A 22986-nucleotide genomic window follows, 5' to 3' on the forward strand; every position below is an offset into this window, starting at 1 on the left:
CTCAGGACTCCCGGTTCTTAAAGTGTTTTCCCAGACCAGCAGAATCAGCAACACCTCGGAACTTGTTGGAAATGCAAATTCTCAGGCCCCTCTCTAGGTGTACTGAACCAAACCCGGGGTGGGGGGACCCGGCAATCGGTGTCAACAAGCCCTCTTGGGGACTGGAATGTAGGGCTCATCTCAGAATCCTTGGCTTGGGCTGTAAATTCCACACAGATTTATGAGACCTGAGCTGGGCACTGCGGGCACAGGATCGGCTGCCTTGTTTCCGGTTTCTCGTGACCTCTGTGTGTGTATATCCCGTGGGAGTCTCAGGAGGAAAGGTACCTGAAGTAGAGTAGAATTTGGGCAATTCCGAGCCACCTGGATGAAATGATCCAAAGAGCCCAATTCCACCATCAAGTAGTCACTCAAATGGATTCTACCTCTAAGACCTCTAATTCCTTTCTTACCTCACTCCCACTGCCACTTCCTCAGCTCAGGACTTGCCCTGTGCCTGGCCTACTGTAACGGCCCCATCTTCCTGTCGTCTCTCCTTATACCTTCCACCCTGCCAACAGCATTACTTTCCTTTTGAGACACTTCTTAAATACAAAAACTTGATTCTCGCTGTTTTCTATAGGATAACGTTCAAACTCCTTTACAGTCTGGACCCATCTATCTCTCCAGGTCTGCTCTAGCCTTGTCCCGAGCCCTTCCTTAGCCCTTGGCCCGTCGTGGAACATTCAGTTTCCAGAGGCCAAGCTACCAGTTCACACCCTCGTGCTGTTGCTGGGCACAGAAGCAAGAGTAGGAACCTGGGAAGTGGGAATAGGAATTCTGAGGGAGACTGCCCTCTCAAAGATAAATTAACTCAATACACAGTGGAGGAGACTGGAGGTCTCCTAGCCTCATGGGAACCATGACTTAACTGATGCATGATCAGTAATAGAAAATTAACCCATCCAAGTAAAGACGGTACAAGCTGAAGGGAGAAGCAGCTTAGTAATCTCAGAGTATGTTTCCAGCAGTGACCAAAGGAGAAATATACGCAACATGAAGGACAGGTTCCTCAGGCTTCACACCACTGCCTGGATAAACTGTCCCGGAGGCCACTCACCCTACGTCTACCCCCCCCACCATCGGCGAGCAGACTCCTGGCTGAGGATGCTAGCTGACCTACTGCGATCAACACTCACCCCTAGGCTCTGTTCCTCGTACAGTCTTAGCACCTGAAGGGCAGAGATTAGGCCGCACTGAGCTCTCCATCCTCAGTGCCTGACAAGGCTCTGCATGCAGCAAGTGCTCAGCCAGTGTCTGCTGAGCCGCAGAAGTGAGTTTTGGGCCTTTCGGAACAGTGAAATACACCAACAGCATGACCTGCTCTGAGACTTGCTGCCCCAAGTCCAGAAGCTTCTCCATCTCGATCCTTCATGACAACTTACCCAGGTTTCAATCCAGAATCACGCTTCACTCCATTTACACAACACTCTTGAAGTGACAAAATTACAAGACTGGAGAAATGATTAAACCTCCTCTGGGGTTTAGGCTGGGGGGAGGGGGGGAGTGGGAGGGAAGCGGGTGTGGCTAGAAAAGGGCCCATAAGGGATCCCTGTGTCTTACTGCATCAACATCAGTATCCTGGCTGTGATGCTGTACTGCAGTTTTGCAACATGTTATTGGGGGAAATTGGGTAAAAGGTACAAGGGATCTCTCCGCATTATTATGTGCAACTGCATGTGAATCTATAATTACCTTAAAAGTAAAAAAAAAAAAAAAGTGTTATGTCTCACTGAAATTTAAAAGCAAAAAGTCCCCAAGAGGTCACACGTGACCAAGTCATGGCATGTTCATGGCGTGGGTACTGATCCTTGCCAAGTACATTAATCCTTCAGAACATATAAAGTGTTGTTTACTTCTAAGAAGCTAAACACATTTTTTTTCTTTTGCAAATAATAGGTCCATTTGGCCTGAAAGCCACCCTTCCAAACTCTATTCCAACTTTTTTCTCAACACGCCAAAGACTGGATCTCTCATTCTAACCTCTTGTCCGTCCGTGAAAAGTGGGAGATTTACAAATGTCTACCTCACAACTGACCGCCGGGCCACCCTGTTCCACTCACTGAAAAACAAACAAAAGGATCATAGTTCAGGGAAGTTGACAATGATCTCCTGTCCTTATAACACAGACACTCCAGGCATAATTACCTTAAATGACAGGCTGCATTAATTACAAATCCCCTGTTCTTAGACACTTAGTTTCCAATTTTCACTATTATAAAACATGAGGTATGTGAGATCATCTCCTGAGGTTAAATTGCCAGATATGAGCTTACTGGCTTTCAAAGGACGCACGTGCATTATTTTATTTTTATGGCTTTTGACATACTTTAGAAAACTGGCTGCTTTTTGCAATCCATGAATACACAGACTTCTTTTTAACATAGCTACCACTGAAAAATTTTTTCTGTATATGATCTATGGCTCCTAGGCTACTGATACTTCTAGAGATACATAATTTGAATGCCCAAATTAGAGAAAGTGAGGAAAGTCATTTGACAGGTTAAATTCTAATCATCAACAATGAACTAGAAATTAGAAGATAAGCCTGCTAAGGATATGACAATGACCATGAGAGGCTGGCCAGTGCTCTTATGTGACAAGCTTTCTTGCCCAGGTCTTCATGTCCTGACTCCAGGGGGTAAGAAGAGGCCTGGTGTCCCTGTGCATCCTTCCCCCCAAGAAGGGTTGGCCACGGCTGGCTGGAAAAGTAAACCTGGGGTGCCTTCCGAAGCCCTAACCATCTATCTCAAGCTGCCATCCCCAAACACACAAGTTCTGTTACGAAGTTTCAGACCTGGAAGGGAAGCAGGAAGTCCCGCTTGGACTCTCTGCATAAGCTTCTTCTCTACCTAAGTTCCATCATGGGCAGGAAGGTGGTGGAGAGGTTATGGATGCCTAACTGGCGACTGTGAGAAGTGGTACTTTATTGCTCATTGTGTGTGTGCTTCTGGGGTAGGAGGCCTGAGAGAAAACAAGAGGTGCAAGTTAGAAAGTGGGCCCCAAAACCCACCTCACACTGCTGACAGGTGACAAGCACTCATCAGGACTCAGTGGGTGAGTGTGAAACCTGCCACCCAACTCGGACAGGGGCTACTTTCTGCAGCTACTGCATCTCGGCGAGATGGCAGGGTCAGCGCTCCTCAAAATGAGGTATCCGGTTGGTGGATGCTCTTAAAAATGGTCAGAACGAAATAGTTTCTTCATTACTTTAAGGCCTAATTAAGCATATATTTCCTAACAGTTGAGTGGATTCAAAACTCTTTATTGACAAAAACCATCTGTCCCCACCTGCAGGACCCCTGGGAGCTACCCCCAGCGGGTACAAGAACACGAGGCAGGCTGCTAAGTGTGTGCGACCGAGCACCACACCACCTGCTGCTGACGGGTCCGGCATCTTCACCTAACAGTGATGCTCTGACCCTTATGAGATAATCCAACCACAAGTGACTGTATATACACCCACAGGCCCCACAGATGCTGTGTGTGTGGGTGAGGCTGAGCGTACATCTAGGAGGCATGATGCGGTGGGGAGTTAAGGTTCAATGTTACACGACCAACATAAAGCATCTGTGTGGAGAACATTCCCGTTCTCTCTGCAACAAAGACACAACGCCCAGTCTATCACCCAGTGTCCTCAGATTCCTCAGCGGGACTTCAATGCCAGCGAAGTCTGGTTTTTCAGATGAACTCTCCTGCCTCCTTTTCCTGCAGAACTATACAACGATGCTTCCCTTTGGCCTCAGCCGCCAGGAAATTTGCAGCTCAATTTAACACTGAATGGTAACAACAAACTTTATTCTAGGTTTTTGTTGAGATAGCACCATAATTAAAAACAAACAGATAAAACATCGAAAACCACTTTCTGTCTTTGATTCACTGTTTTACATGTGCTTTAATCCTTTAAACCACCACTAATCGTTTTAAAAGTAGGCAAAATACGAATTATCCATTTAAAGAATATGCCCGACTCACTCAGTTACTCTTTTGTCTTCACTAAGAAGCGAATAAAGGAATTTGTAATCGCTAGTTTGGGGCAAGTTGCTTTGGTTGTGTCTCTCCAACTTTAAATCGTTTCACTTAAGGCCCACCCCAAAGAATTACTTCAAGACCACTTCAATTACTAGCAAATGGCTTCTCTGAACGTGTGCAGTGCCCGGCAGCTGTGGACCTAAGCCAGGCAATGACAGGTACACCTGACTGAAGGTTCGGAAGAATCTCTGGAGGATCATCCATCCCGACAGGAATCTGTCTTTCTCCTCATCTTCTGCCTGGTTAAAAGGTCTGAGTGAGGCCAATAAACAGTACACGCCAACATATGATTTATTTGGGTCAGTACTGGTCATGTAAGTTTACGTCTCCCTACTGGTTCTGAAATGATACGTCAATATGAGTATGATAACCTGAAACATACCAAAAGGTGCATATGAAGGAACTCTTCAGGAGTTCTTTAAGCTAAAGTAAATATTGTGTTCAAAAATCAGTAGCAATTACCGTCTTATTTTGTCATATTAGGTTCTGTGCTTAGATAGTGAAGATACTGGTTTAGCCCACTAGAAGGTAGAAAAGAATTTTTATTAAGTGAAAAAAATTTACATCTATCCCAGGAAAGGAATTACCTATGAATTTGCGGGCAGACCCATATTCTCTTTTGTTCTAGTTTTCCTTGTACCTTAGGAGGCTGTACATACCTTCTGAAGCGCTAAGCAGAATAAGGTACACGGGACTGAGACAAAAAGGCTGCGCAACCATAACCTTATGCAGCATAGAGAGTTCAGTTATTTAGGGTTTTCACAGAAGTATTATGTTCGATTAGATTTTGGATTTCTTTATTCTAGAAATAAAATATCATGGATATTCTAGAGCAAACTTAATACAACTCAATGCTGGGAAAGGATAGCTTCTGTCTTCCCATTTAGGCATTTCTCTCCACTATCTTTAAGGGCAACTCCCAGCTGCCCAAAAACCCACTAGATGGACATTACATGAAATTCCTAAAAATCTTATATGTTCTGGTATAATGTTATAAGTCATATTTCTAGTTATTACTTTAAAATGTGTATCTCAGAAATAACTAAATTTCCTTGTCAATTGCATTATTATGAACTTTCATCAAATCTTTAACCATGGTCATTTTTAAGTCTTTTGTCATTTACAGACAGTTCTGGGTGTACTCTGATGCTTTTGCAAAAATGTTCCTATAAAAGGGTTTCATCTTCAAGGAATTCATGGAAAAGACTCTGACAAGCACAGGTTTCTGGTAACTGACTATACTGCTGAACTGAATGAATAAGCATTTTCAGAACTCTAATGGACAACTGATGAATTCATAAAAGTGCTAACAAAAGATCAAGATGAAAAAAAAATTAATTACATGGGACTGAGTGAACTGATGAGGAAGATTATATTTTTTGTGACTGTTTGAATAAAACAAAAACAAAAACAAAAAACCTACTAGATGGGCCCAGCCCCAAACCACCCCCCAAAAGCATTCACTGGTTACGTTCCCCTAGTGAGTGGGGCTGTAATGGCTCAACACAGGTTATCCCAATCTCCTGCAGATACTGTTAAATAGAGAATCTGATTTGGCAGTCTGGGTTGGGGCCCAAGATTCGACATTTCTAAAAGCTCTCAAGTTACGTCACTATTGCTGATCCCTGGACTTCAACTCTGGGCAGCAAGGCCTCAAAACACTTACCCAATACCCTCTCTTCCAGGGCGGGGTGGGGAGGGCTCCTCTATGTAGGGGCAGCCACCGTACTTCCTGTCCCGGTGGCAAGCTGACCCCAGAGGGCCTGCTTCCCCAGAGCCTACGCTAGCCCTTCTCTCTGCTCACTCTCGTCCAGCGTCTCTGCCTTTGTTGGGCGAATCAGGTTACCTTCACTCCAAGTGCTAACTACCTTGGCCTGTGGGGCTGTACACAGTAATAGAGGAGGGAGCAGAAAGCTTACCAGCCAAGCGCCGGGCTCCACCAGGACCTAGCAGATGCCCTGCTTTGCAGTGAGGAGTGTTTACAGTGGATTTTCGTTTCAGCTCTAAATCCAGTCTGTCTGTTCCCTTGGTGGGCGGCCCAGAGGCAGGAGGGGTGACCCATCAGATCTGCACCCCTAGGACCCTCTACACACACTCTGCCCAGCCTCGACAGTGGAGCCTGCACACCCCGCAGTGTTCACTGAGGAGCCTGGCAGTGACTCATGGACACCTTGGACTCTCAAGCTCCCATCATCCAGGCCCTGGCCTGGTACAGGTCGGGATGACAATCTCTATCGGTCACTCTGAAATCCTGAAGGCTTTCAAAGCTTTCTCTCCCAACTCACTTAGAAACAAAACCTCTTTTGGTGGCACAACTGAACCGAACTGACAAGAAGCTGCTTTCATGGTCTCATTGATCTCATGGCACGTCATCGTATACCTTTCTGAAAACCTGAATTCCAATAGAGGTGGCTCTCGAGTGTTGTATAAAGGCCTCGCTGGTGCTAACGGGCTTTATTTCCGTTACACCCCCACACCTCACTTCCAGGCTGCACCTGAGGGCAGAACTGCGCGGAACTGCTTTTTCTCCCAAACCCTAAACCCTCACGCCTCCTTTTCACACCTTGGTCTCCTCTCATTCCCTTGCTTCCACCATCCCTGTAACTTGACTTGTTGGAGCCCCGGCCCTTGACTTGTCCATTCTCCCTGTCAGTGAGCCGCCTTCTGTGTTAAGGTCCTGCTAATTCCGCACAGCGTGGCACGCCCATTGTTCTCCTGCCAACGCCCCACGGCGTTCCCAGCCCCGGTCTCTCTGCTGTCCTTGCCCTGCAGGGCTCCAACCACCCCGTGTTCACTCTTCACCCGTGGGCTGCACAGTCATGGAGAAGAACGGCACAAGCGTGAGGGAGGCCACAGTGACCCTCAGCTGGGTCCCCGATGTTGCCCGAGAGACTGCTCTGCAAATCCAATTCCCATGTCCTATGGACTCCCAGCCTACAGAAATCTCAGCTATTTGAGGTCTGATCATTCCAGACTTCCTCTACCTTCTGTTTCTACCCTACCGCTTCCCCTTTGGCCTCAGAAGCTACCGATCCCTCTGCGTCCACGCGCCTGTGGAACACGTGCCCTCGTATACTCTGCGGAGCTGGGTCCCACCCACCCACCTCCCTGGGTATTGGGTCGCACCAATTACCTACTCAAATGCTGCTCCTCCTTGTGGAGGAGGTGGTGTCGTGCAGCTGCGAGCTGAGGGTTCGGGCTGGGCCTGGGCTTGGCTCCTGTGTCTGCCTGACGTAACCCTTCTTAGACTGGGCTTCCCCCGTGCAAACAGGGTCAGCGCAACGCCAACCACTCAGGTGCCCGAGGCACTTGCGGTCGTGTCTGGAACGTCAGGAAGCGCTGACAACACCGCTGCCCTCAGCTCTATCCCCCTTTCTGTCCTTGGCCCACAGATATTTTCAAGCAACATGTTCTCCTATTTTTTTTCTTCACTAAAAATACTACTGCAAGATATACGCATCCTTTTTTTTTTTGGTTAAAAATCAAAGAACATGGAAACTACAGATTAAAGAGTAACCTCCACCCCTCACTCACTGGCCCCTCACATGCACACCAAGAAGCGGCCACTGGTAACGGTCTGGTGTGCCAGGTGCTCTCCAAGCCACAGTTACCTGGCTTCTAGGCTCACTTCACAGAGACTATTCCTGCCAAGGTCCTCCAGGCTCTGTGGAGCTCGGTTCTCCCTCTGCTCTGGCCTTGCTGGGACATGCCAACCACATCTGCTACCTGCTTCCTGTCACACTGTCTGCTGGCCTTGTCCTCGGGATTCTGTCCTCAGCTCTCTGCTTATCCCATTCCTAACCCTCAAGACCGAGTTCCAAGCAGACATTCCCGCTGGGATGGGCCACAGCCAACTGCTACCCAGCAGCCTAGTGATGGCAGCGCCATTTCCTGCCCTAAAAATCACAGCAGTGCCTACCCCCTACCATGTAAGTAGAAGCTATTCTCCCCACTTTAAAGGTAACAAACGGAAGCTCAGGGAAGTAATTTTCTCCAAATCACACAGTAAGTGGCAGAGCCAGGATTTGATCTGGGTCTGCCTGAAGGTAGAGCCTGGCCTTGTGAGCCCACATCACTCGGCTTCTCCCCACCTGAGATAAAGCTGCCCCTCAGACTGCCAATGGCAGAAACAAGGGTAGCGGCAGATCCCACTGTTTCTGCAGTGAATGCAGACACTGAAAATGGCTGCACCAGGCTCAGTGCGTTCTCAGGTTTTAACCCTCAATCCAGCAATGGCCCCTGTCCAGTCCCCAGGACTCGCGTGTCACAGGGGAGAAGCCACAGAAGTACAGAATCTAATGACTGCCCAGCCACAGGGCCCCTGCTCAGGCAGCCATGAACAGAGGGCATTTCTGGGTCCCATCTCCCGGGAAGAAAAGTGACTGCTGGGATGACTAGAGAAGTGACTGGATGGCCTGCAAGCCATCTACCCAGAGAGGGCAAGAGCAGGGAGACCCCGTTCATATGAAGAAGGGTCTTTCTGAACAGTCTCCAAAAGCCAGACGTCACTGAAGCTCATTACAAGGAAGGTTTCTTTGAGCTACTGGGAAGGGCAGGGGAGAGAACAGGTGCTTCTGAAAAGAGAAGGTTCTTTAATGTAAACACGAGACTATTTTAGCAGGGGCGCTGGGGTAAGCTTTAGAGAGATGATAAAGGTTCCACCTGGCTAAGAGACTATGGTTTTATCATGTATCACTATTTTGCAACCCCAAGATCAGCGCCCAACTTTTTTTTTTTTTTGCGGTACGCGGGCCTCTCACTGTTGCGGCCTCTCCCGCTGCGGAGCACAGGCTCCGGACGCGCAGGCTCAGCAGCCATGGCTCATGGGCCCAGCCGCTCCGCGGCATGTGGGATCTTCCCAGATCGGAACACGAACCTGTGTCCCCTGCATCGGCAGGCGGACTCTCAACCACTGTGCCACCCGGGAAGCCCTCAACGCCCAACTTTTAAAGTTCTTTTAAAAGACTGAGTTTCTACATGTATGTTATACTTCAATAAAACCACTTATTGAAGAAGGAAAAAAACACAACTAAGATCTGGCTCTTTCCTTCTTTCCACACAGCAGCAGTGGAAGGCTACCAAGTGGGGTGGCCACTCATGTGAAGCTGGTAATCACTGCCTCCTTGTGGGCTCAAGAATCACTAATGATGTGGTACCCACGCGCCATCATTACACAGCTTTTAGTAGGTCGACTCTCGGACCACTGTGAACAATAAAAAACATGTTTAAATTTCAAGATCTAGATGAATGGCCCTGAAAAGAAAAACGGGCCTATGGTGGTGTTAGAGGACTATCTTAGACACAAGCAACAAGGTGCTCACTTCGACTGCCAGAGCCCCTCTTTGTGGTAAGAAGGGATAATATATGTTTATTTTATTCATGCTCTCGATAGGAGAAAAACACATTATGTAGCTTGATCTAATTTATAAAAGGAACTTTAAGCATTCATTTAATATTACTGTAAAAATTACCCTAAAATATGTAAGCTCTATTAATAATGAGATAACAACAAAAAAAGATTTCTATGGAAGAAGTTAAATATTATTCAAGACTTTCTACTGTTTTAAATATCCAAATGCAAGTAATTCTAAGAAGACCATATAGAACTAGTCTTCATATCACTGGAACTAAGAAATTCTCTAAAAGAAGACTCTCGGATTCTGGGGCATCAGGTTTCTTCTGGCTTCTCAGGGCTGCCAGGTTCCCTATTCCCTGTGCAAACCAAAGGCAAATACTCCTTGGTACCTCAGTGAGGGAGGGACGTAAATAGGCTTAGAGTAATGTATTAGCATGGCTGCCACAGGAGAGAGAGGAAGATGCAAAAAAGTTCAGGCTGTAAAGGGAATAAACTGAAATATAGCCAGAAGCCATTCACTATTTTTCACATTTTGATTCTGGAAGTTACAAATTAGCCTGCCTATGTATGTGTGGTGCGTAGACTTCAAAGAAGGGAGCCCCACGTTATGCTCTCGTGGAACTCTCTCTCCCGGAGTGTGGCTGGACCACACTTCTAATGAGAACACTGCAGAAGTGATGGGGGGTCACTTCCAAGAGTAGGTCACAGAAGACCACGACTTCTGTCCTGCCAGCCTGTTCTCTCTCTTGCCTTCCTACTTGCTTGCTCTGGTAAAGCCAACAACAGCTTTGAGCTGCTCTATGCAGAGGTGGCTGGCCACAGTCAGGAAGGAACCCAGACCCTCAGTCCACCAGGCCGTGAAGAACTGAATCCTGCCGTCAATCACCTGAGCGAACCTGGAAGCAGATCCACCTTCAGCTGAACCTTACAAAGGCTTCAGCGCTGGCCAACACCCTGACTGCCGTCTTGTGAGATCCAGAGAAGCCGGCTAAGCTGCACCCAGATGCCTGACCCCCAGAAACTGTGAGATAGTGAATGGTGGGGTTTTAAGCCACTAGGTTTTGGGGTAATTGTTACTGAGAAATGGATAACTAATACAGCATGAAGAACTCTAAAGCAGGGGTCAGCAACCTTTTTCTGGAAAGGGCTAGACAGTAAATATTTTCTGGTTTGTGGACCTTACAGCCTCTGTTGCAGCTGCTCAGCTCCGCCACTGCTGCAGCACAAAAGCAGCCACGGACCATGATGAACGAATGAGCACGGCCGGGTCCTCATAAATCCTTCTTTACAACGACAGGTGATGACTCGGCCCGCGGGTTGTGGTTTGCCAACCCCTGCTCTGAAGCACAGGTTGTGCAGAAGTCCTATTTTTGAGTTAAAAGGCAGATGATCTCCGTTCTGTTAAAATTATTTTAACAATTAAAAAGCTCAACCCGCCACAGTAACACAGTAATCACACGCAGTTGAAAAGGAAAACAGTAGATGTCCAATAACTTCCTGAATTTGGCAAGTAATCTAAGAAATACAAATATCTTTTATGACAAATGGGCGCCTCTATCTGCATCTTGATATGGAAAAGCTGAAGTCCAAGAGCAGAGACGAACCTGGGCCAGAAGAACACCTACTAAATTAGCCGCTCATCACAACTACGATCACAGCAGCCCCCTAAACACGCGCTGGCTCTCCCCTCACGTGTCACGCTTTCCTGGCCGTGAGAACCCATGATTACCTTTGCTTTTCGACAGTGGTGAAGGCGGCTGCTCTGCAAACACTTCCAGGGCTGGGGAGTCGTGGTGCTCGAAGTCTTTGTCCAAGGCTTCGATGAGACTGGTGATGTCCGAGTCCTCCGAGCTGTGCCGTGTGCTGCCGGGGTGCTCCGGGTGGGCCGGGGGTGTGAGGGGTGTGGGGGACAGCCTCTCGGGCTGTGGCTCCTGGTGCTGAGGCACTGGCGGTGGCGGTGCTGAGTGATGCTCCAGCGGGCTGTGGGCATGGTGCTGGCTGCCGTGCTGGCTCTGTTTTGCCCCCTTGGACTTCCTGCCCGCTGTGTGACCCTGGGCCATGGCATGTGAATCTAAGACCAGGGCGCTGGCTTTGCTCGCCGACTGGGCGTTAGTCCTGCTAGAGGTACTTGCGCTGCTTTTGGCTCTGACGTTTTCCACGTCAGCTGAGTTCCTATTGCCGTGACTGCTGTGTGGGTGGACTGGTGGGCCACACTGCTTATGACTCCCTGCGCTGGGTCGGGACGCCGAACCGCCTGTTCCACAGAACCCCCTACTGTGACTGGGGTCACAGCTGAGTGTGTTCAAGCTGAAAAAAGGACCAACTGCAGATCAGTAATAGCAACCTACAAGATCTAAGATTAAAAGCATTACTTCATCAGTATAGCCACCATAAATATGAACTACCCGAAGGAAAAAACAGCAAGAAACAGGATACTTCCCACAACTGGACTGGGTCTGTTCTAACTGGCAATATAGGAATTGAGGTATTGATACAACTGAGAATATTTTAACCCTTATCAATAAAAACATGGCATTTGCTATGAGTTCTTAGTAACAGAGCACTGTACGCAGGGTATTTAAGATTTTTCCCCTGAGCGAAGATGAAAAGAAGAAACGTATTTTTTCTTTTAATTACATCAGCCAAATGTATATATTGGAGAATTTATTTCTGGCAGGTGAACATACTTTCCTTCAGATGAAATACCAACGATTCTCCTGAGATCAAATGGTCTTCCCACATCAAAGGGCGGGTTCGAGGCCTCAAAGGATAGTCGCCTTCGAAAGGGCTCCCAAATTCCTTGAGCTTCTAAATAGGCTGTTCCAATTACCAAAAGGAACAGTGCACTGCAGGGGTACAGAAGATGGAGAATTGGGGTTCAGTTGTGAGTGCAAGAGTAACAAAATGTGACATTAAAGGCAAGTTTCTTGGTAAAGTACAATATGATATAAAAAACAAAATGCCTGTGACATGACAAAAGAGCATTATGGATGAAAGGTTGCACACCGACTTTTCTAGAATGCCAACGTACACGGAGGCTCGTACGGAGGAAATAATTATTTGTATCAGAACAGACGCTGGAGGGTAGCTTTTCTTTTACCAAGAAGCAGCAGCTCTTATCTTTTCTTTTACTTCTAACTCTCTAGGCCAACTCCTTTCCCTTAAAGGATGTGCAGGGTAACTATGTAAGTTAATTCAGAGGCGAGTATATCTCATTCTTAAAAAAACATAAAGAAATATGCTGAAAAAAAGATGAGGATATTGAGGGTTTAAAAAATATTTCTCATCAGTTTTATGTTGCTTAGGTATGACTCAGGAAGAATAAACTATTATGTTGAGTACATTACAAATGCCCAAATCGAGTAACCACCTGGTAAATTATGCATGTTTTTTTCCTTTAAGAAATTAACCTGTACTTCATTTGTATAACAAATTTCAAAGGTAGAAAAGACTCTGGTTTATCGTATATGCCACCCAAGCAGGGTTCAGTTCTGACTGCTCCCACTGGTGCATGTAGGCTTGACGAGAGAGGTCTGCCTGCTTTGTTCGCTGGTGCGTCCCCGGCACTCAGAACAGTGACTGGCACGTGGTGGGCCCATGATAAACAGTGTCAAGTGACACCTAAATACTAATCTCGAAAGAAGACGCAAGTACCTCATTATTCCTGAGATGATGATGTACAGAGCCAGCTCCCAGTTGGGCCTGGGCAGGGCTTCTGCACAGGTTGCTAACATATGGTAAGGAAGGGATGCATTCAATACAAATACGAATTCAGAGCCACTGGTGGTTATAAACTTCAGTTCACGAATAACTCTAGAAGCTGTGAAATCAGGAGTAAACCTAAAACAGAATGATGGCAGTGATAAAGTTTTTAAAAATATACCGCAGACAGTTTAAATATAATGCCTTTGAAACAGAACACAGAATTTTAGAGTTTGATACTTTTATTCAACTTTCTCATTTTAAGATGGACAAAGTATTGCCCTATGAGGTGAATAACCAAAACAACTATATTCTGTGGATAATTGGAGAATTTACATAAAAAGAGAACAATAATCCCATGATCATTAACTAGGAAAGTAGTCTCTGAGCTTCCTTCCCTTCCCTCTTCCTTCCTCCTTTAGTTAATCCACACTCTTCTCTTACGATGCATTCCCACTGCCTTTTTGTGTGTGTGTGTAGAGAACCACCCTAGCCCTACTGATGTTCATCGCCTGCAGCACTGCTTTCTGCCCTAATTATATTATTTTTATTTTGTTAACTGTACGCCCCGCAAGCACATGATCTGCACGTTGAGGAAAGGTGTCTTATTCCTCACTGTACCTTCAGGTGCCAAGTGTATGCCTTACATGGAGTAATGTAGTTACTTATGAAGTAAGTGTCCACTGAAGGTCATGAAATTATCATTCCATTAAGGGGACAGAGTTACATTTTATTATATAAACTTTATAACATAACAAGTAATCAATTGTTAACATATGCTGCAACTACTGCCGATGTAGGCATTAAAACTGTCTTCTGACCAAGATATCACACATTTGTATACACTGCACAACACAGAAAAACTGCATGTGTGTAACATAGGTGTCTGCTCTGCTGCTGAGACTGAATTTATAGTCAGTTTCCTACACAATCTTGAAAATAATTTTGAAACTGGTTTCTAAGACTATCTGATCCACTTTGGAGTTTCACAATTTTGAAAACAAAGATATGAAGAAATAACCAAAGATTAAGTGAAGAAAAAAATCAAATGAATATAGTTGTGGATAAAGACCTTTTTTTGTGAGTATGCAAACAATTTTAGCATAAAGTTTGAACAACTCCAGTATAAAGTTAATGAGAAGTTAGTGATTTGTTATCGTATGAGAAAATACTTACAAAATGATTATGTCTTTAGAGGCATTGGCACTCAGTGCAAATTCTTGACAATTGACAACTTTAAAGCCATATCCCTCGCATGAGTACCCACTGACTTCAATGGTTTCTATGTGAATTTGAAGTTGTCCTGTATTCTCTACTTTAAATGTTCTTTTCAATGTGAAATTTGGTTCTCTTAGTTTCAAACCTAAAGGAAAAAAATGAGGAGTGAGTATAAATCTTGCTATCCTGTGCTCCAGGTCCAAGTAATGATAATACCTTCTTTATGAATGTATCGCAGAGATTATGAACGGAGCCCCTCAGGGCAAAGAGATCAGCCATTACCCAGATTTCACCAGGAAGTATTCTACTTTGTTAAGTCATTTTACATGGCAGAAGTTTAATTTTGCAGTAAGTCCCCTACATACGAACGCGTTTAGTTCCAAGAGTGCGTTCCTAAGTCCAATTTGTTCATAAGTCCAACAAAGTTAGCCTAGGTACCTAACCAACACAATTGGCTATATAGTACCATACTGTAATAGGTTTATAATACGTTTCACACAAATAATACATAAAAAACAAACAAACACAAGAAATAAAACATTTTTAGTCTTACAGTACAGTACCTTGAAAAGTACAGTAGTACAGTAAACAGCTGGCATACAGGGGCTGGCTGCAGTACTCGCTACGTCACCGCTGCTTTTACGGTTGCTTCTGGACATCCTGGGCTTGAAATAAAGGTACTGTACTACTGTACTCTATACAGTACTGTAAAGTACACAAAAGTACAAACACTTGTAAAGGATGCACACACTTGACAATGTGCGCCAGACACGTGAACTAACTTACGTGATTGGACATGCAAACGCATGTTTGCATCTTTGAAAGTCTGCAACTTGAAGGTTCATATGTAGGGGACTTACTGTGCTTTATTTTTCACATTCAGAGTAAATCATCTAAGGCATGCAATGAATACTGACATTTCAAATTTTTTAAGATCCAAACCAAACAACTCTGAAAGCAAGTCAGGGTGTTTTCTTAAAATCTCAAGTATCCATCATTAATATACACATGTGTACATGTAGAAATACTGTTCTTGTTTTTGGAATTATTTACTGTTGACAACAAACGCTGAAATGTGTGCCCTTGGATATGACAGGAATACTCACTGTCTGTACAGTCTTTTAATAATGCTTCCGTGATTTTAAAGCGCAAGGAGCTCCCTGGACCTGGAAGCTTGCCTGCCACCTTCAAGTTCTCAGTTGTTCCTTGTCCTTGGACCATCACAGCATCCATCACAGTCAGGTTATTTCTATGTAAGAACAAGAACCACAGATTTTCCTCCCATTAAATTTGCACAATCTTTTGATCTATAATTTTTACTGTTACTTTATAAACCATGTAAAAATTAATACACTAAATTTAATGGTGAAACATTTGCACTTGAAAAAATTTTAAATGTTTACACAAAGAGGAGCAAGAGTTTTTCACTTTGAAGAGTCACACACGGTACAGGAAGACAGTATTCAGGTCTTCTGGCTAAAAATATCATCACAAAGGTATGTTTCATGAGGCGTGGGGTGTGTGTGTGTATTTCGGGCAAAATGAATACCCTATTTCAGAAATAAATTAATGCAAATATTAATATTGAAACGAATCAGGAAAGGACTCTATGTAAGTACTAAAGGTCAACCCACACTTAAATCACAGAACATACCTGATTATGATTAGGGAAGAAACAGTTCTATTGTGAATTGGAGTAAACTTTACTTTGACAGATTTCTTTTCTCCAGGTTTTAAAATTACGTTTAAAATTAGATGTCGGGAGAGGCCCTCTGTAAATCCCGTGGAACTCTGCAGTGGATGAGCCTTGAATCATTGGGTAAACAAGCAGCAGTCATTAGTATATTCTCTGGAAAAGCTTTTTTCCCTTCACCCCATGCACAGCCCAGTATTAGTTTCTCGAATTGATCAACTATATAAACAATTTTATCCCTGATGATTTAGAGGCTGGATGGCTGGCAAGCAGAGCTGGGCAACCAATGATGACACTGTATATTCTGCATTAAGTCCCAGAAAGGGCTTTGTTCCCCAGGTCACCGAAGTCTTCATGTTTGTACTAAGCACTTGTTTTTGTGTACAGATCTTTTTATTTTTAACTTTAAAAGTTTTGAAACATGACACAAAAACAGAAAAGGACACAAACCTAAGAGATGAGTAGCTCAGTGTTTTAGCACAAAGCAAACAGCTGTGTACCGAACACCCAGCACCCCGAAGTCCTACCGGTGCTGTCCCCACTTTCAGTCACTGTTTTTCTGCCCCTCCTCTCAGACAGATATCAGCTGGAGGATCTTAAGGTTGCATCATTTTATTTGTAAAAATATTTCCAATTCATATCAAGCTATCTTTGAATTTTATTTTGAAAGCTAAGCCCATAATTACTGTTTCATAAACACTTGATGATTTAAAGTTCAAGTAATAGCTTAGTTTAATAATCAAAATATGACTTCCCGACAGTTATAGATAAAATTAAAAAACATTTGTTTTTTATTTTTTAAAAAATCATAGTTCACATATAAGGTTACACTGTTCTGATTTCAAGTAACGTTAATCTTAAACTTTTTGGGGGGAAGGGTTGGTAATACTTGGGTATAAATGTCCATGGCTCTACATGGCTCTGCTAACTTGTGAAAGGAGAGTGCATTTTGTATGATTTTTCTACTATATACAGACCTATCTACTTCAACAGCATGATTCTACAAACATAACTTCATAGTCAATAGACTTTGTGAAGCACACTACTTTTTAATTCTCACTTCTGAGGCAAATATTTTTTCCTACATCGAAAATTCTTCTCTGTCCATGTCTACTAGGACAACAATCTTTTGATTGCTCCAAAATGGTTGGTAAATAGGTTCCCTTTTAAATGAACTATTCTGAGTAGTTGATGAACACGTTATACATTATACATATATTCGCCAAAACAACTAATTTAAACTCTGATGACTTGGAAAATACTTTAGGATGTTGTAATGCCTCTGGGATATCATTAAGGCCCTCAATAATTCTCAATAATTGTTGTAGTGGTGGTTCTTAAAAAGGGATTCATGGACCCCTGGGGATCTCAGAGGTCTTTTCAGGTGTCAAAACTATTTTCAGAACACCGACAGACGTTCTTTGCCTTTTTCACTGTGTTGACCTTTGCACTGATGGTCAGCAAAAGCAATGGTGGGAAAAACTGCTGACCCTTTAGCTAGAAGCAAGGCAGTGGCATCAAACTTCCCTAGTAGCCACTGTATTCCTCACTGCCATGCACTTGCAGTTAAAAAAAAAAAACCCAAAACTGTTACTGATTAAACAGTAATAAATATTAATCTTATTAAATCTCAACCCTTGAGCACGTGCCTTTTTTTGTTTTTGGATCACTGTGTTTTCATTGTCATTTGTCTCTAGGTATTTTTTGATTTCCTCTTTGATTTCTTCAGTGATCTCTTGGTTATTTAGTAATGTATTGTTTAGCCTGCATGTGTTTGTGTTTTTTACGTATTTTTCCCTGTAATTCATTTCTAATCTCATAGTGTTGTGGTTGGAAAAGATGCTTGATATGATTTTAATTTTCTTAAATTTACCGAGGCTTGATTTGTGACCTAAGATGTGATCTATCCTGGAGAATGTTCCGTGTGCACTTAGGAAGAAAGTGTAATCTGCTGTTTTCAGATGCAATGTCCTATAAATATCAATTAAATCTATCTGGTCTATTGTGTCATTTAAAGCTTGTGTTTCCTTACTCATTTTCTGTCTGGATGACCTGTCCATTGGTGTAAGTGAGGTGTTGAAGTCCCCCACTATTACTGTGTTACTGTCGATTTCCTCTTTTATAGCTGTTAGCAGTTGCCTTATGTATTGAGGTGCTCCTATGTTGGGTGCATATATAATTGTTGTATCTTCTTGGATTGATCTCTTGATCATTACGTAGTGTCCTTCCTTGTCTCTTGTAACATTCTTTATTTTAAAGGCTGTTTTATCTGATATGAGTGCTGCTACTCCAGCTTTCTTATGATTTCCATTTGCATGGAATATGTTTTTCCATCCCCTCACTTTCAGTCTGTATGTGTCCCTAGGTCTGAAGTGGGTCTCTTGTAGACAGCATATATATGGGTCTTGTTTTTGTATTCATTCAGTGAGCGTATTTTTTTTTTTTTTTTGCGGTATGTGGGCCTCTCACTGTTGTGGCCTCTCCCATTGCGGAGCACAGGCTCCGGACACACAGGCTCAGCGGCCATGGCTCACGGGTCTAGCCGCTCCACGGCACGCGGGATCTTCCTGGACCGGGGCACGAACCCGTGTCCTCTGCATCGGCAGGCCGACTCTCAACCACTGCGCCACCAGGGAAGCCCGAGCGTGTGTCTTTTGTTTGGAGCATTTAATCCATTCACATTTAAGGTGATTATCAATATGTATGTTCCTATTACCATTTTCTTAATTGTCTTGGGTTTGTTTTTGTAGGTCCTTTTCTTCTCTTGTGTTTCCCACTTAGAGAAGTTCCTTTAGCCTTTGTTGTAGAGCTGGTTTGGTGGTGCTGAATTCTCTTAGCTTTTGCTTGTCTGTAAAGCTTTTGATTTCTCCATCGAATCTGAATGAGATCCTTGCTGGATATAGAGTAATCTTGGTTGTAGGTTCCTTCCTTTCATCACTTTAAATATATTGTGCCACTCCCTTCTGGCTTGCAGAGTTTCTGCTGAGAAATCAGCTGTTAACCTTATGGGAGTTCCCTTGTATGTTATTTGTTGTTTTTCCCTTGTTGCTTTCAATAATTTTTCTATGTCTTTAATTTTTGTCAATTTAATTACTATGTGTCTCGGCATGTGTCTCCTTGGGTTTATCCTGCCTGGGACTCTCTGCACTTCGGACTTGGGTGGCTATTTCCTTTCCCATGTTAGGGATGTTTTCAACTATAATCTCTTCAAATATTTTCTCAGGTCCTTTCTGTCTCTCTTCTCCTTCTGGGACGCCTATAATGTGAATGTTGTTGCGTTTACTGTTGTCCCAGAGGTCTCTCAGGCTGTCTTCATTTCTTTTCATTCTTTTTTCTTTATTCTGTTCTGCAGCAGTGAAATCCACCATTCTGTCTTCCAGGACACTTATCCATTCTTCTGCCTCAGTTATTCTGCTACTGATTCCTTCTAGTGTATTTTTCATATCAGTTATCGTGTTGTTCATCTCTTTTTGTTTATTCTTTAATTCTTTTAGGTCTTTGTTAAACATTTCTTGCATCTTCTCGATCTTTGCCTCCATTCTTTTTCCAAGGTCCTGGATCATCTTCACTACCATTATTCTGAATTCTTTTTCTGGAAGGTTGCCTATCTCCACTTCATTTAGTTGTTTTTCTGGGGTTTTATCTTGCTCCTTCATCTGGTACACAGTCCTCTACCTTTTTATTTTGCCTGTCTTTCTGTGAATGTGGTTTTCATTCCACAGGCTGCAGGACTGTAGTTCTTGTTTCTGCTGTCTGCTCTCTGGCGGGTGAGGCTATTTACTGAGCACGTGCCTTTTCAACACCACGTGATCAAATGGAGTACGCACGCAGCACCCCTTGCAGCATACTGGACCATGCTGTCTGGAAGAGCTATCGTTTCAGATGCCAACTGAACTAGTTCCTGCCTCCGCAACACCATTTATATTTGAAAAAACGATTGACAGTCAATATATGGTTATTCAGACTGGAGTAGTTAGTAGACATTTTTACGAAAATGAAGTGCATCTGCTCCTTTAAGGAAACAACTGAAGCATTTGTTGCCAATGGTAAGATTTGAGTGTTTGAGCAAAATTTAGAGTTTTGGCCCTGTGAGCTTTAGAGTCAATAGTTAAAGAACACCCTGATGAGATTAGTGGTTGTAAGAATGAATATGATTTTCTGGATACTGCAGAGTGAATTGTGTCAACATTTGGAAGCTCTTCATATCTTAGTGAACCAATATTTTCCGAATGACTGATGCATGGTGTTATGATAACTAAAAAAGCAATTAAGACACTCCTTTTTGCAACTATATGAATGTGTCAGGTCAGGTCAGATATTTATCATATACTTCATCAAAAACGATGTATCATAAGAGACCGAATGCAGAAGCAGACAGGAGAATCTATCTGTATATTAAGTCAGAGAGCCATTGAAGAGCTCTGTAAAACAATCTACTCTTCTTGCAAAATGGTTCTTAAAAAAATATATATCTATTTTTTCATTTTTATATTACCTATGTCAAATAGAATGGGCTTATTATTATTTTAAATGAATTAAACCAATATTTTAATGATCTCTCAGTTTTAGTTTCTAATATGTTAAATATTGATAGATGCAAACCACATAAACAAAAAACCTCTTTGGAGTCCTTAATAATTTTTAAAAATTGAGATAATGTAGAAATCCTTAATTATTGTTCAGACTGTAAAGGAATGCTGAGACCAAATATTCTGAGATCCACGGTTTTATAGCACTGTAGAGAACTGTGATAGAATTTATCCTAAGCTCACCCTAAGACCTCCTCCAGCATTTTTATTTAGAATGAATTCCTGAGGTCTAGAGTATTCTTATTCATCTTCCTATCTCTCACAGTACCTACATCTTGTAGGTACCACTAAAGATTTGGTAAGACAAAAAAAGGTAAATATAGGTCATGTACTTCTCATGAATATTTCCTCTCTTATAAAAGCAGAGTGAAAGGAATTTCTGGTTACTGAGCTTTCTAGATATTTGAGGTCTAGATAGCCTTGAACTTATTATGTTGGTACTTTATGGATGGAAAAAGCAAAGTAAAAAAGATTCCAAGAGAAGGGCATGGACTAGAATATGAGACTATCTAAATTTCAGTCTAGTATTCTACCTATTACTCAGCAGAAAATAAAAATACAACATTGAAAATTACTTTCTCTTTTTAAAGAGAAAATTTCTTTCTCTTACTTTCTTATATAAGATTTACTTAAAAATAGACATAAAAACAATTCCATAAAGGTTTGGCTAATTTATGCCTTACACATTAAAACACAAAGCTATGGGAAAGGACACAAATCCTTCAAGAACTACAAAACGTCTAGTTGGACAGGTTAATTAGTGATTCCTAACAGTAACGACCATGTGTCATGAAAGTATGGTCAAGGGTTCTGGACTCTGAGAGAACTAGATTTGAATTTGGCCCTGCCAGTTATCACAGGTAGGAACTTGGGCAAGTTACTTCCTCTCTCTGAGCTTTGTTTTTCCACCACCAACAGAACAAGGGAAATACTTATTCTTAGGGTGGTTAGTAATAGCTCAGCCTGGCTATTGTAATGATTACATGAAATTATAAATGTGAATGCACCTGCTGATTATAGTGATACATATGATACAGTGATATATATGATATATAGATGATATAGTGATATATATGATACACTATACACATATATATGATATAGTGATATGATACACTATACACAGACAGTGATACAATGCTGATACATAGGAGGTGCTCATGAAATACTGAAAACTTTCGTATTGCCTTTCTTTCCCACCTGGTGAGCCACAGACTGACTCATCCAGTCAACATTCATTGAGGGCTTCCTATGTCCCAAGCAACCCATCTAAGGGCTTCCATGTTGGTCTGCTTAACCTGTTCAAAAACTTTGTAATATACAAATTATTAACTTCACTTACAAGTGAAGAAGTTGAAGTTTGGAAAGGTTTATTTACTTGGTCGAGGTGACCAAGTTAGTAGGTACAAAGCCATGGTTATTCTAGGAGCCAACCTCCCTTATTCCAAATGGGAAGCAGCAAAGCCACAGCATGGCAGGAAGGCATCCCGTGGCTACTTGACAGACTGGGACCGTGCTCAGAAAAAGAGCTCAGCAAAAGGAGAGAAAGGAGGTGGTCGTTTACTGTTTTCACTCAGAGTAATTCAGATGATGGAGGATTAACTAGATTCCTACTCTCATTCACTCAACACCCTTCGTATTATAAATGTGGGAAGGAAACCATATAAGTAGAAGAAAAGCCCTCAAGGAGCTTATACCCAGAACTGGGAAACAAGGTACCTACCACACGTCAAAAAGAAAACAAAAAACACCGCTAACATGCTTGCAAACAAAGATTCAGGGAGAGCCAGAGAGCCGAATCGGTGCACGCTCCACAGCCATCAGGGCTGGTGTGAACAGGCTGTTTAAGGCTGGATGAGAGTGGCTGGGAAGGGCATTTAGGCCAAGAGACTTGGGCCAGTTCGCAGGTGGCTTTAGTCCCCAGTGCTAATTTCCTGACTGACACAGATCCTACACATTAAGTTCTTACACAATCATGAGTGGTTAGTGGCTGCTCAGCCCGGCCTGTATGATAGAGAATATTTGGTCCTAGAACAAACCAGTTTATGTATACATTTACTAGTTTAAAAATACTTGTTGAGTTATAACTATGCTCACTACTGCACTAAGTATGAATACAGCTAGCCGTGGGTCTGGCCTTCATGGAGCTTACAATCTTATCAGAAAGTATCCAAAATAAAAATTTAAATGACCAAGCTCAATATTTTGAGGCTTAATAAAAAAAAAAAACATTATCTATCAGTATATACCTTATCTACATAATCTCAGAGGTTCTGGCAGCCATTATGATGAACCTTCATGAGCTTAATGTTTAATGCCCACAAACAGGACCTTCTATCCAGGGTGCCTCATGGCAA

The 22986-nt window shown here is 43.0% G+C and overlaps 1 protein-coding gene across 3 annotated transcripts in view; it reads right to left on the bottom strand.

The window, feature by feature from the left end:
- Positions 1-22986, bottom strand: part of TMEM131 (transmembrane protein 131) — a gene marked incomplete at its 5' end in the record, with an annotated part of 192081 nt that overhangs the window by 18769 nt on the left and 150326 nt on the right. For all 3 annotated transcript variants that reach the window (XM_082672565.1, XM_082672564.1, XM_082672563.1), the window contains 6 exons: positions 11157-11734; positions 12115-12273; positions 13082-13267; positions 14306-14492; positions 15454-15596; positions 16002-16153. In XM_082672565.1, the coding sequence (XP_082528691.1) occupies positions 11157-11734; positions 12115-12273; positions 13082-13267; positions 14306-14492; positions 15454-15596; positions 16002-16153 (1405 nt within the window). The remainder of the gene's footprint in view (positions 1-11156; positions 11735-12114; positions 12274-13081; positions 13268-14305; positions 14493-15453; positions 15597-16001; positions 16154-22986) is intronic.

Source organism: Grampus griseus (genome assembly GCF_964374135.1).
Source record: "Grampus griseus genome assembly, chromosome: 15".
Lineage (NCBI taxonomy): Eukaryota > Metazoa > Chordata > Mammalia > Artiodactyla > Delphinidae > Grampus > Grampus griseus.